Here is a 14,507-nt window from a genome sequence, read left to right as displayed (position 1 = left end):
GTTGACTCAACTCTTTTTTTTCTCTCTCTCTCTCTCTGACAAAAACTAATTGGAGGTACAGTGCAAGCAGCACATCATGTATGTTATTCACACTTAAAGTTAGTACTCAAACTACATATTTGGGCGCACGTCTCTCCGAGAGCTCGGAAGAAATTCTGACCACGAGTTTTATTAGACGATGAACTGAAATGGCCGAGCAGAAATTTACTTTTACTAGCGCAGCGTGAAAGATAGCGTCTCATCCAAGTTAACTGAACCGTAATGCTCCTATTCAAATAAGAAAAAACCTCCACCCGCAATGAAAGGACGAGTCTAGCGGCTCGTGTAGGGAAAGCTCCGCAGGAAGGTCCCTCCCATCGCCGCCGCCGAACTCTCCTGAATATCTTTCCACTCAATAAGTGTTGCCAAATCCGCGGTTTTGAAGTGACCCCAATAACGTGATATTTAGCCCCTGGATTGCGAATTTCTTTACGATGGGAACCCTGCCAAAACGTGTATTTTACCCCCTGAACGCGATTGGGCTTGTTTTGAGTAGCAATTGGGTGGGTTTTGTTGTGAAAACCTGCTCCGCAGGAAGGTCCCTCCCATCGCCGCCGCCGAACTCTCCTGAATATCTTTCCACTCAATAAGTGTTGCCAAATCCGCGGTTTTGAAGCGACCCCAATAACGTGATATTTAGCCCCTGGAATGCGAATTTCTTTACGATGGGAACCCTGCCAAAACGTGTATTTTACCCCCGGAACGCGATTGGGCTTGTTTTGAGTAGCAATTGGGTGGGTTTTGTTGTGAAAACCTGGCAACCCTGCCTCGGACTGCAGGATGCGCTTCCCTCAGACGGGGGACCTGCGACTAAAGAGAAGCACACATAAAAACGCTGAACGGTTTTGTCGCAATCGCTTGCGTTTCAATGGAGCGAGAAGCTGAAGTTTGGTCGGAGCAAAATAAAGTCGCCTTCGGGGAATCCGGGTTAAACAAAGGAGCAGCGGCTTTATGTGAAACACCGGGTAACGCGGCCTAGTGCGCGGAGCATCTTTTGCTGACACCGAAATAACTATAATGGGTTTATGCAAATAAACACCTCAAAGCGTCACTATGGAAATGAACAATAATGTATAGTCCTATGGATAGCATTAAAACGGTACATACTGCCAGATTCCCAACATCAAAGTTACTCTCTGCACAACGCCGCAAAATTGCACACGCGCTCAAACACCATCGTGATTTTATTTGGCTGGTTCGGTTGAAGTCCTGCTTTGGTTTGCCAGGTAATCGCACAAGCAAGGTTAAGCGTAACGGGATCACGGGATTTGTTCAACGGGCATGCAAAACACTTAAGGATATTCAAATTCAAGTTTGCAGCACAGCGGGACTTGGGTATTAGCATAGTAGCCTAACGCGTGCGGCGATCGACTCCAGAGAGGCGTTGGCACGACTTGCAGGAAAAAAGTCAGTGTCATTACAAAGGCGCGCGCAAACTCACACTCCATAGAGTGGACAATTACAGTCTTTCCTTGCAGTGAAATTAGGAATATTGCGTGAAATTTTACCTCCATGATCACTTTTCCGAGTGGTTTGCCGTTGGCGGTGAGGTCGAAGAAAACTCTGGGCCTTGCCATGGCTTTAGTTTCTCTTGCGTTTAGAAGGTGCTGGGCTGAACCGTGTAGCACTTCCTACCTTGGACTGGAGAAAAGACCGGATGAAGGCTGCTAAGCTATTTAATTACCAGAGAAGGAAGCCGTGAAGCCGCGCCTGTCCAATAAGAGTGTTTCGATGCTTTGAGTGACACATAAATGGACCAATGAAATAGCTTTATTAAGAACGTGCCCTCAACACGCGCTGTAGGGAACGCAGTCTGAAGGTCTCTTGATCATACTTTGAGAGGAATCCTAAGGATATTTGGCATGTAAGAGCACCCCGTGTTTGAGATTAAGCTGAACACAAATGCATTAAATGGTAGTAACTGAATTTAGTACTGAAATGCAAAAATATCTCATTGCTTGGTCTGTATTTCATGCATTACGCATCCAGTGAAGCCAGGGATCCAGTGCAGAGTGGTTCAACCTTTTTAAGCCCCCTCATATAAGCCAGTTTTTCATGTTGATTACACCTGTGCATTTTTACCAAGTTAGATTGTTTAATATAACCTATATAATTTTAAATCATCCTACAGCCCTTTTGTAAGTTTACCAAGTCCCCAATCTAGAGTACTAGCACAGGTGTCCTCAAAGATCGCATGCCATTTTGCATAATCACAGACACAATCCACTTTCTTAAACTAATAATAAATGAACAAATTCAAACATTTAAGTTAATGAGTTTATTGTATGAAGCTAAACCGTTGTGAGGACAGAATCTTAATCCTCCAAAGAAACGAAATAAAATGATTTGCTCTCTCTTTGAAAAAGCCAAAAAGAGGTCATAGGTTTCTATTTAAAAGAGCGACCACAAACAGGTGTAATTCTGTCTTGCTTGCCATATTAAATGTTCCTGCTGCTGGGTTGGGCTGTATGACACATGTTATCAGATGGCAAATGAGGATTTGAGTTTTGAGGGGTTTTTATCTGCACCAGGCTGCATCAATGATTAGCTGAGTGTGCAGACTATACAATGCCATCGACAGACAATGGTAGGGGAACCAGAACAGAGGCACATACATGTAAAGGTGCCACAAAAATTTCCACAGTCCTGATTTTGACACCAAGTCTTTCCTCCTCTGAATACAGTCATTTTACATAAATACAATCATACAACTGCAACATCCACTTCAGAGAACTGTTTTTTCTTCTTACCAGAAAACAGTGCAAAGGTACAGATAAAGTGTCGTTTTTACCACTTACTTGACAATCTTTCCCACGAATGAGACACTGTAAATATATGTGCCAAATTTCTCCCTTATTCTGAATTTAGCCCACAATGATCAATAAAGAAAAACAAAAGAAAACACAAATATACAAATTAAAGCCATATAGCCATTGAGAATAGGGATACCAACAACCCTACATGAAAGTTTAGGGAAACATCTTTTAATAGTGAGTTTGGAGGCAACTGATGCCGATTACTGTACGAGGAAGTTTTTTTTAACAGGATTGGAGCTGTGCTTTGGTTGAAAATATATTAGAGGTCTATTCAAATCAACATTTGTGCTGTTACTTATGCTTAAGCAGGAGCATTTGTGTCTCCTGTGGTTTATCATCTGGTGTTGTTGAACTGGGCAACAGTGGTGACGAAGGCTTGAAATGAACATTATTAACTAAAAAATAAATAGTGATTTCATGCAGGAGAGAGTGAGTCTAGGACGGAGAGTGTTTTGCAAACCTGAACACATTGGATAAACCGTATCGCTATTCTTAGTGTATTTGGTTGCTGGGTGAATGGGGTGTTTGTGAGTTTTCGTTTTCTTTGTGGACTGAAGGACAGGTTTAGACGTGGTCTTTGAAGGCGTCCAGGTTGAAGGCAGTGTCGAGGAAACGCTTCAGCTCCAGAAGATGGGTGTTCTTGTTTCCAGTGGCCGGGGCGGCGGCAGGCTCACGTCCGGCATACCTGCACACAGAAAGACAGAGTGAGGACTGGCGAAAATATAGAGCACCTGGAGTGTCACGGCTCTATATGAGAAGACGAGAGTTTACCACACAGGCTTGGCACGGTCGATGGTGGTGCACATGCGGGGCTTGACGTAGTCGTAGTAACCCTGGTTCTTATGCTCCTCTTGACACCAGACCAGGTCAGCATTGGGATATTTCTCAGTCTCAGCCTTCACCAGGTCAAACGGGAAAGGAGAGAGCTGGGGAGGAGCGAGAGAGAATCAGACCATCACACAAGAATGAGAGAAAGCAAGCATTGCTGATGTTCTACTGAAGACGGTGGTACCTGCTCAATGCGAGTGATCGCCACAGAGTCCTCCATGTTGCGTGCTTTGCGTTCACGCGCGAGCTCATAATAGACCTTTCCTGTACAGAAGACGATGCGCTTCACCTCTGAAGGGTTTTGAGTTGCCGGTCCATCATCTGGGATCATGCGCTGGAAATGAGTGCCTGAAGAGACACACATAGTGTTGTATATTTACATGTTGTTTTATGCACATGGTTTGTTACTGCTATGTCATATTCATTGTGTACTCTGGGTTGATTTAGTGTTACCTGGTATTTATTTGAGAAAATATAATTCCCAGTGCCCACAGACTTACAGATTATGGAGTGTACTGTTGGTTACATTATTTACATCTTTTTTACTATTTATTTATTTTTTTTACCTTCTTTACTTGTGAAAAATACTATAATAGAATTACAAAATCAAGAAGTATACATTTTTTTAATCAAGTTCAAATTATATTTTCAAATGGATTTATTTTTAAATGATGTAAATTATTTTTAGTAAATATTGTATGTATGCATCTATGTGTAGATACATGTATGTGTTTCTGTATATATATATATATATATATATATATACATACAACACACCTTGACCCCAGCCTCAGTCCATTCCTTGTGAAGTTCACTCAAATTCTTGAATCGATTTTGCTTGACAATCCTCATAAGGCTGCGGTTCTCTCGGTTGGTTGTGCATCTTTTTCTTCCACACTTTTTCCTTCCACTCAACTTTCTGTTAACATGCTTGGATACAGCACTCTGTGAACAGCCAGCTTCTTTGGCAATGAATGTTTGTGGCTTACCCTCCTTGTGAAGGGTGTCAATGATTGTCTTCTGGACAACTGTCAGATCAGCAGTCTTCCCCATGATTGTGTAGCCTAGTGAACCAAACTGAGAGACCATTTTGAAGGCTCAGGAAACCTTTGCAGGTGTTTTGAGTTGATTAGCTGATTGGCATGTCACCATATTCTAATTTGTTGAGATAGTGAATTGGTGGATTATTGTTAAATGTGAGCCAAAATCATCACAATTAAAAGAACCAAAGACTTAAACTACTTCAGTCTGTGTGCACTGAATTTATTTAATACACGAGTTTCACAATTTGAGTTGAATTACTGAAATAAATGAACTTTTCCACGACATTCTAATTTATTGAGATGCACCTGTATACACACACACACACACACACACTTATGTATTAATATTGCATGATTACGGTATGTATAGGTATGTACTTTTACATATATTTGTAGATATGTATTGTTATTTTATTTATTTATTTTATTTATATTTATTTGTTGTTTGTTCATTTGTTTGGTTTGCTGGCATGGGGGGTGGGGGATTAACAGTGGATTAAACCCCGCTGTTTGTTCTGTAAAATGTGAAAAGCTTTAAATAAAATAAATAAATAAATCTTCCCTCTGAAACACAGCAACAAACAAACAGTTTCTCACCTGGTAGCATCTGGTCAAAATTAGACTTGGCCTCCGGATGACGCAGCAGAGACTTGGGAGTGAAGACAATAAGCTAAAAACAAGAGAATGAATAAATCATTTAAAATTTCAAATCATTTAAGTACCAATAATGAATTTGACGAATCAGTGAATGTCCAGATGCTCTCAGACAGCTGAACTCACAGGTTTCCTGAAGGGAAGAAGGATCTGCCGCCTCATTACATGGAAATAGTTGGCGGGATTTGAACAGTTTACGACAATCCAGTTGCAGTCATACAGCTGACGCACCTCAAAGTCATCAGTGACTTTCTGCAGCCAAAATAAAAGGTACATTGATATATCCATTCTGGTGAATGACTATGAAATCTTTGTTTATACCAACACTGTATTAACGTTTAGAGACATTAGGCAGACAGTCTTACAGGGTTAAAGTCAGGGTCATCATTGCACATCTGCAGGAAGCGCTCTGGACGGGCAGACGAGTGCTCGGGACCCTGTGAAGGAACAAAATAAATCCAAATCAACTCATTTACTGCCAGTACACAGAGTAGTGTGTAGAGAAAAGTGGCATGAATTGTGGGTAATACTAGCCTTACCATGCCCTCCATGCCATGTGGCAGCAGTAAGACAATGCCGTTCTGGCGGACCCATTTAGCTTGGCCAGGGCTGATGAACTGGTCAATTATACACTGAGCCGTGTTATGGAAGTCTCCAAACTGGGCCTCCCACAGAACCAGAGCATTGGGACTGGCCATAGCAAAGCCCAACTCAAAACCTAAAGAAAACCACACAGAATGAAAGAAAACATGAGTTTCCATGAGCGTCCTCTACCTTTCATTTAAGCGCAGAGATCGTTTTAACATGTACTGCGAGCGCCTGAATACCTAGTACTCCGTACTCAGACAGAGAGCTGTTGCAGACGGTGTACAAGGCTTGGTTAGGGGATACGTGGTTCATGGGAATGCAGATCCTCTTGTCTACGTTCTGATCATGGAGAACATGGTGACGGTGACTGCAAATGGAACAAACAACAGGTCAGTGACCTCTTACACCGGGCTGAGATCCAAAATAATGCTGCATTTGAAAGTGTGGCTCAAATAAAAATGGTCTATCATACAGAAATGTGCAGACGTTACTACCCAACTACATTTAGATTCATAATTATATGATTATGATTATTCTGAAATGTTCTTGTTTTTATACCTGAAGGTTCCTCTCTCCACATCTTGGCCACTGAGACGCACATGGATGCCCTCCTTGAGTAGAGAGCCAAAGGCCATGTACTCTCCCAGGGCCCAGTCCACTGTCCTGTTCTTGATCATGTCAGCACGGCCCTTCAGAATACGACTCAGACCTGTATGTGAAGGGAAGACCAGTATTATAGTAACAGAATGCATGAAATGTGTGCATATTTATGTACCATTTTGTAGGTCTAGTGCACCTCCATGAATTGTGAAGTCCTCCACGGGTACTGATGACGCCACTTGTCCGATGTGGGCCAGCTCTTCCTCTGGCAGACCAGTGGACGGGCAGCTCATACTCTTGGGTTGACCATCCAGAGTGAAAAAACCTGCACACCAAACATAATGACTGTGCTATTAGATCTAGAAACACATGAAGCAGCAGCAAAATGCTGTACATTTTTAAATTAGTCTTGCTTAGTCAGAGGTTTTGACTTCACAACAAAGTCTGGCACATACTGCAACTCATTCTTAACCACCCACTTCCAGATGGTCACAGGAAGATGCAACAGGAGTTAAACATTTAACCCTCTGGTGCTCTTCGGCCATTTTTTATCAAAAAATGTTATGTTTCATTTTTTTACTTCATTGGAATGGTAAGAATGTTGGTAAAGGTTTTGGCACATGCTATGTGAACACAAACAAAGTCATGGACATGATTTGAAAAGTTAAACGTTTCTGAAAAAAATTAAAAAAATTAAATCACACGTTCTTTTTTTCACTCCTTGCAGTCAAAAATGAACTCATTGGAAGTCAATGCGAAATTAATTATTATCTAGTGGAAACATTTGGTACTGTGCCCAAATAAAATATTACTGAAAGATAATTTTTTGAGATATCAACCTAAAATTCAGAACACAACTTGTTTCAATTCATCCTTTTTTTAGATTTTCTCACAGAAACATGTTTTGGAAAAAACATATTTCATTTAAAAGTTGAAAATAGTATTTTTGATAATTTTTCATAAAAAATAAAAAATAAATAAAAAATTCACTACAAAAAAAAATAACTTTTTCCATCTGCCAAGTGTCTTCTTTAATAAAAACAAACAAACTTAAGTCTGTGCACCAAAGCATTCAATATTTACTACAGTTTAAGATGGAAATTTCAGTTCTATGCATGAAGTACCATAAAATCCCTTAAAATACAAAATATTAAACAAAAAACATTATTGAACTAAAATATAGTACATTCATTTAATTGAAATGAAATTAGGTGATTTTGAACACCATGCGAGGAGCACCAGATGGTTATTTCCAATGTTTACATATTAGCAATTTTCAGGTTTGGTAAATCACTTAAAGCTGCAGTCCGTAAATTTTGCCTCTTTGTCGCCATCTCTGTTTGAAACCTGCAATTGCAGTTACTTGCGGAATTATCTTCCTTGCATGGGTTGTGCGCCTGCACAGCTCCAGCGCGGATGAATCTAATGTTTTGAGGTGAATGTGTGGCTGCCAGTCAACGCTCCGGTGTGGATACTGTACTTAGGAATCACAGATTCTCGCCTACATCTTAGAATATATGACCAAAATAAGAATTTTCACGGGATATTGTCATCAGAACAAGTAACAAGTCTGCCACGTTTGTTCTGACCAACTGAGGAAAAAAGCATTACAATAAATCGCACTACCAATGGTGATTAAATCTAACGATCGATTAGCTCATATCACATCAAACCGTGCAAATTATTATTATTGTTATACTTTGTTCTCAAATTGTTAATGTTAACAACATCAGCATTGCGTGACTACGTGTATGTAGTGTGTATTAGCCTGTAGATTTCAATTTCTGTACAGTCTAATCTCTAATTGTCATATCATTCGAATTTCATATTAGGAAATTCTTTTAACCCAAAAAGCAAATTATTCTTCCTTCGAACTGGTTCTCTTTAAAATACAAATCCTGTGTAATCCCAGGCTATCTGTAATCAGATGCACATTTAAAACTGGAATAATTTAATTTCAGTCACATGTGTTTCATAAACACATAGTCCTTTCTGGATTACAATCCGCCATCAAAATGATACATTTAATTATTCCAGCTGCTGTGAGAAAAGGCTATAAAACGATCCGCCACCTGCAGGATCCTCACATGCGATAGCCTACTAGCCGGGACTAAATCTTTATGTTTACAGACGTGATGTAATGACGCAGCAGCATGCTCGAATTTCCAGCGAAAACCTACCCGTACCACTCAAATTAGAAAACATTATTTATAAGCTAACCATTGTGAATCGGGCTAAAGGCGATAGTTTTGAACACTGGCTGGTTATGTACTTGCTCAAATATTGATTTTGGATCATTTTTAACCAAAAAAAGTTATGGACTGCAGCTTTAAAGACATGAAATGGAAATTCACCCTATTTAATTTGCAGATGCATGCTATAGATCTTACTGTGAACAAATAAAATTGCGCACATTTAATTATTTTGACCTTGCAATTTTTAATCAAAATGTCATAACCAGGTAAAACACAGATTTCTCTTTGCTGACGTATACATGTCTTCTCCAATCATTTAGTCCGTTTAAACCAAACCCCTGCAAACTCATGCTCAACTGCCTCCACCACTTTTGAGCGCAACGCCCACATCTCAACATCCAATCACCAACCGATGCACAGAACCAAGTCTCCGTCCTACATTTTTTCTTTTTCGATTTTTTAGTTTGGATATACAGTGGGTACGGAAAAAGGGGGTCTGAATACTTTCCGTACCCACTGTACATCACAATATGGAAGAAAAGATCTGTCACTACTTCCGTTTCATTGCAACATTAAGGCCATATATGCAATATGTATGAAATATGCAATGAAAGATCCATTGACGGCCTGTGGACGTACCTTTCTAGTCTGACAGTATTTCTTCAACAAATTTGGTCATAATTCAAGGATGAAATTCAATAATATCCATGTTCACACACACCTGGCCAGGGGGAGTCCAGCCAGTGCTTGATGTGGAGGATCTTCTCATCCTTTGAGCGAGCATGAGCTTCCTCGCAGATTTTGTCATACTTGGAAATCTCTTCCTGTGGAACAAGAAACAGGTGAAAACACTTCAGAAAGACTAGCTGAAGATACGAGGCAGCTGATTGGTTCTGGGCAGGACCGTCTGACCTCATACTCCTGTCGTGAGACGGCACCTTCGGCGATGAGCTTCTCGGCATATTTCTGCAGAACTCCTTTCTGCTTCTTGATCTGTTTGTACATCAGCGGCTGGGTGAACATTGGCTCATCCATCTCGTTGTGGCCATTACGGCGGTAACATACCTAAAGGAATGAAGTCGTATGCCTGATTGATGTCATGAACTATAACAATAAGTCAGAATAACGTGTTTATAAAAGACACAAAACACTATCACTCACCAGGTCCACCACCACATCTTTGTGGAAGGTGGCTCTCCACTCTGCGGCCACGGTGCACACGTACATTACAGCTTCAGGATCATCTGCGTTGACGTGGAATATGGGGGCATTGACCACACGGGCAACATCAGTAGGATACGGAGAGGAGCGCGCCATACGAGGATCTGTGGTGAAACCGATCTGAGCAGGACATGCAGAGGGGTATTAAGAGGACATCTGATGCATTGTGTTAGCATGTATTGCCACGCATGGGTTTGTTTGTGGGCGTTTGTGCTCGTGTACCTGGTTGTTGGCCACCACATGCACAGTGCCATGTGTACTGTAGGACGGCAGATCGCTCAGATGGAAGGTTTCATAGACAATGCCCTGACCTGCAAATGCAGCATCACCATGGAGCAGAATGGACATCACCTGAAACAAAAACACACACAGGAAAGAACATTTAAAAGCTGTTGGTTCTACGAGGGGTATAGAATTAAAAACAGGATTTGAATTCTTCATAACAGAGCCATTTAAAATATATCTTAAAGACACTAGAGATGCACCGATATTAAATTCTCACATATACATATAAGCCACATGTGACAGCATGTCACTGGTCATGTTATGACTAATAAATGATTAAATGAAGTCCAAACAATCTTGTTTTAAAAGAATATTGTCTTCATTATGTACAGTATGAAAAATCGATAATCATTTTGAGATTGGCTAAAGACTACATTTAGCAGTGTTACACGTATGTTATTAATATGATACAATTTTTGTGTTTTTAAAGATTAATTTTAAGTGAGCGTCAGATGAAAAAGATAATTTTTAAAACTTATTTAGATGACCTGCTTCATTAACTGTACTCTAGAACATTATATGAATGAACACATAATTTCTATACAAGGACCAAAGTATTAATGCAATATTGTGAGGAACGGGGGTGCACATAAGTGGTGCGCAGGTGCGACCAAAATAAAAAATGGGTAAATAAGTTCAGACCGCTCATCATGGTTGACAGCTGTTAATTGCATGCATACTCACTGTTTTAGATCAACTAACTCTAATACTGAAAGCATGAATCTTTGAAAATGTTGAAAAGTTATAAAAAGGAAAAGGTAAAAAATAAAAAAAAAATTAAAATGTAAATATTAGCATTGTATTTTTTTAAGTGTACTATAAAATACTTGTATTTTAATTTAATATTTATTTTAATCTATAACAGCATTTATTTTAAAAAATAAACTAAAATAAGTGCAAGAATACTATTATTACTATTATTAATTATTATATTTTTTAATAGTTATATTTAATGGGTATCGCCAAACCTCCAGGTGCTCTCATGAGAACTAGACAGAAAAACATCCCTGCACCCCTGGTGAGGAAAATAAAAACTATATACACTACCATTCAAAAGTTGGCGGTCAGTGAGATTTTTTTCTTGAAATCAATACTTTCATTCAGCAGTGATGCATTAAATTGATCAAAAGTAACAATAAAGACATTCATAATGTTACAAAAGATTTATATTTGAAAATAAATGCTGAACTTTATATTCACCAAAGAATCCTGAAAAAAGTATCATGGTTTCCACAAAAATAAAAGCAGCACAACTGTTTTCAACATTGATAGTAAAAGAAATGTTTATTGAGCTGCAAATCAGAATATTATAATGATTTCTGAAGAATCAAGTAATGATGCTGTGGTGCTTTGCATCACAGGAATAAATTACATCTTAAAATACATTAAAATACAAAACATTTTAAATTGTAATAATATTTTACAATATTACTGTTTTACTGTACTTTTGATCAAATAAATGCAGCTTTCGTGAGCAAAAGAGACTTTCAAAAACAATAAAAAAATCTTATCAACCCCAAACGTTTGAATGGTAATGTGTATAATAATACCGGCACAGCCCTAGTTTGATGCTCTTTATGTCTCACCCGATTGCCATCTGTGTCTCCGCAGTAGAACTGCTCTGCTTTAGTCTTGCCCTGCACCACCGGGTTCACTGCTTCTAGATGGGAAGGGTTGGCCACCAATGACAAGGTAATATTCCTGTCAGTCACACGATTTATCCTCCTGTGGTACATGCCCAAGTGGTACTTGACATCTCCTGAACCCTGTAGAGGTACAGACATGTTTCATCAATTGGTTCTTATGTCTGTTCTGATGATTAATTTCACAAGGATGAGTGCACATAGACGTCCCTGACCTCATCAGTAGCTTCCAGTTTAGAGTCAAACTGACAGAATATTTGCTCCAGTTCCTTACGGATCACATTGGCAAGCACATTCAGACGCCCTCTACAGAGACAGACAGAAAGAGCAAGAGAGTTTGTAACGGATACCTTGAATCACCATTACGGCACATACGTCGCTGTAATATCTGGTTTCCACTCATTTCCTCTCATCAGTTTTCCACATTTGAATTTCTTCTTCTACCTGTGAGGCATTCCCATGATGACCGTGTCTACTCCCTTATCGCTGGACTTGTCAATGATGGTTTTGAGCGCTGGGATCAAACTCTCACAGCCCTCCAGCCCAAAGCGCTTCTCAGATGACCATTTCCTCTGCAGGAACTCCTCAAACCTGCAGAAATCGGCACACACATATTACAGAGCTGCAGGAAATACCTAAAACGGGTTTCAAGAAGAAAATATCCATTTAAACACATCCAGTGTTGGGAAACGCATTACAACAGTCACACCAAGTCAAATGTTTGGTGTGAAATCAACTTTAATTTGAACAAACAGTTAAATAGGTAATGTGTCTGTTCAGACTGACACAAACATTCAGATTTTTTTGAAGAAAAGGTTTAATGCATGTATTCCTATGTGTACTCTCGCATTTGGCCTTTGTGTGTGTGTACCTGGTGGAGCGGACCATGCGAGCCAGCAGTGTTCTCTTCTCCTCCAGGCTGAACTGCATGACTCCAGGCCTCTCAAACTTCTGTCTGATCCACTGACACTGGTCCAGGTCATTGATGAACATGAACTCAACCCCTATATGCTGGCAATACGCCATCTGAGAAACACAACATTTCAGCAACTAAACTGAAACAAAATACTGCATAAAGTGACAAAAATCACACCCAATACAGTACCCAACCATTTAACAACAATGTTAGTTAATCATGTTCATAATTAATGTAATGTAGAACACAAGTGGTTTCTCTGATAGGACACGTGTGAACTCGAGGAGAACTGACTTCATAAATTCACATATTATGTAATGCAATGACATTCAAACAATCAATCATTCATTGTTTAAGCATAACACAGGTGTACAAGAGTGTCTATTTTGTGTAGCAATAAATTTGTTTTAGGGCAACTGTATTTAATATTTATTGTGAAACTATGTGGCTTGGGACTTTGCATCAGTGGTACCTAACATAATAAATAATGTGGCTCACAATGTCATGGCTGCTTACGACAAACACTTCAATTAAAACAAGAGATTAGATTTATTGCTCAATGCCTTTTTGACACCAAAACCCACCCATTGTCCACAAAATAAGTTGCAGAAAACAACTTTGCCGTCTCGTCTTGCTGTCTGACAGACTCACACCTGAAGCTCGCGCACAAGCCGCATCTCGCAAAGCGTCTCTTCCGTTCTGCCGCACACATGCAAAGCGCACGCACACACACAGACGCGTTTCAGATGGCGCGCGAACACCGAGTTGATTCGTCTTTCGCATCTCCTCCTTATGTTTGAACAGACACATACACACAGAATTGTCAATAGTACCCATCTCGACGATCATTCTCGTAAACGCAGTCAGTTATGTTTTAAATGAATGTAAACAGCTGAGAAAGAACTCGGATGTGTATCATTATACTGGATCCGTGCAGTCCGATTTAAAGGGACAGCAGCCTATATATACGTGCTGCTGAATATGTCACTAATGTTAATCAAAACAACAAAACAGCTATAACAAAGATATAACAAAGATATAACAAAGATAATTTTTTAATATTTTTAAATATAATTTAAATAGTTTTTCACACTTTAAGCAATATCGTATCGCATATCGAATATCAAATTTTTTAACAAGGTATTGCGTATCGCATTTTTTTTCAATATCGCACAGCCCTAGTTCACAACAATATTGGAAGGCCCCATGAACTAGGGATGGGTATTAAATGTATTTTAAATATTAAGCATATACTGTATATATATATATTGTGACGAGTCGGCTGCCTCCCTCTAATTATCAGCATCACCCCGTCCCTTATGCCGAGTTCACACTGCACGATTTTAGCCCGATTTTTCACTCGCAGACAGGTTTTGCGAAATCGCCGACAAATGCCCGACATCGGAGGCAAATCGGTGCTCGTTCACGCGAGTGACAATCACGCAGTGTGAATTATCATAGACGCGATCTGAGGGAATCACCGACGCGTCGCCGATACCCGCAAAATATTTGGCATGCTAAATATCTGGAGCTGTCGGCGATTCACAATCACGCAGTGTGAAATTATTTCTGACTGAAAACTACATCGGCGATAACCTACAGCCAATGAGAGACCAAGATACAGGGCAGAGGGAAGTTCGGGGAGGAGTTATAGACCAGAATATCAGTATTTTAATAGA

The 14,507-nt window shown here is 39.8% G+C and overlaps 2 protein-coding genes across 3 annotated transcripts in view; both read right to left on the bottom strand.

Annotated features, from left to right (window-relative positions):
• Positions 1-1,714, bottom strand: part of LOC107702873 (peptidyl-prolyl cis-trans isomerase-like) — a 5,502-nt gene extending 3,788 nt beyond the window's left edge. The window contains exon 1 of the mRNA XM_016505310.1: positions 1,548-1,714. Coding sequence (XP_016360796.1) covers positions 1,548-1,616 — 69 coding nt within the window. The 5' untranslated portion in view covers positions 1,617-1,714. The remainder of the gene's footprint in view (positions 1-1,547) is intronic.
• A 591-nt stretch (positions 1,715-2,305) lies between these two features.
• Positions 2,306-14,507, bottom strand: part of LOC107702872 (2-oxoglutarate dehydrogenase, mitochondrial-like) — a 51,865-nt gene continuing 39,663 nt past the window's right edge. For both annotated transcript variants that reach the window (XM_016505308.1, XM_016505309.1), the window contains 18 exons: positions 12,784-12,938; positions 12,357-12,503; positions 12,128-12,218; positions 11,856-12,035; positions 10,207-10,335; positions 9,925-10,104; positions 9,676-9,828; positions 9,485-9,587; positions 6,765-6,893; positions 6,527-6,677; positions 6,208-6,335; positions 5,920-6,098; positions 5,746-5,817; positions 5,507-5,632; positions 5,324-5,396; positions 3,868-4,031; positions 3,627-3,781; positions 2,306-3,540 (listed from right to left, as the gene is read on the bottom strand). In XM_016505308.1, coding sequence (XP_016360794.1) covers positions 3,420-3,540; positions 3,627-3,781; positions 3,868-4,031; positions 5,324-5,396; positions 5,507-5,632; positions 5,746-5,817; positions 5,920-6,098; positions 6,208-6,335; positions 6,527-6,677; positions 6,765-6,893; positions 9,485-9,587; positions 9,676-9,828; positions 9,925-10,104; positions 10,207-10,335; positions 11,856-12,035; positions 12,128-12,218; positions 12,357-12,503; positions 12,784-12,938 — 2,436 coding nt within the window. In that variant the 3' untranslated portion in view covers positions 2,306-3,419. The remainder of the gene's footprint in view (positions 3,541-3,626; positions 3,782-3,867; positions 4,032-5,323; positions 5,397-5,506; positions 5,633-5,745; positions 5,818-5,919; positions 6,099-6,207; positions 6,336-6,526; positions 6,678-6,764; positions 6,894-9,484; positions 9,588-9,675; positions 9,829-9,924; positions 10,105-10,206; positions 10,336-11,855; positions 12,036-12,127; positions 12,219-12,356; positions 12,504-12,783; positions 12,939-14,507) is intronic.

The sequence above is a fragment of the Sinocyclocheilus anshuiensis genome, unplaced genomic scaffold (genome assembly GCF_001515605.1).
Source record: "Sinocyclocheilus anshuiensis isolate Anshui unplaced genomic scaffold, SAMN03320099.WGS_v1.1 scaffold366, whole genome shotgun sequence".
NCBI lineage: Eukaryota > Metazoa > Chordata > Actinopteri > Cypriniformes > Cyprinidae > Sinocyclocheilus > Sinocyclocheilus anshuiensis.
This window is presented reverse-complemented; position numbering and strand designations above follow the sequence as displayed.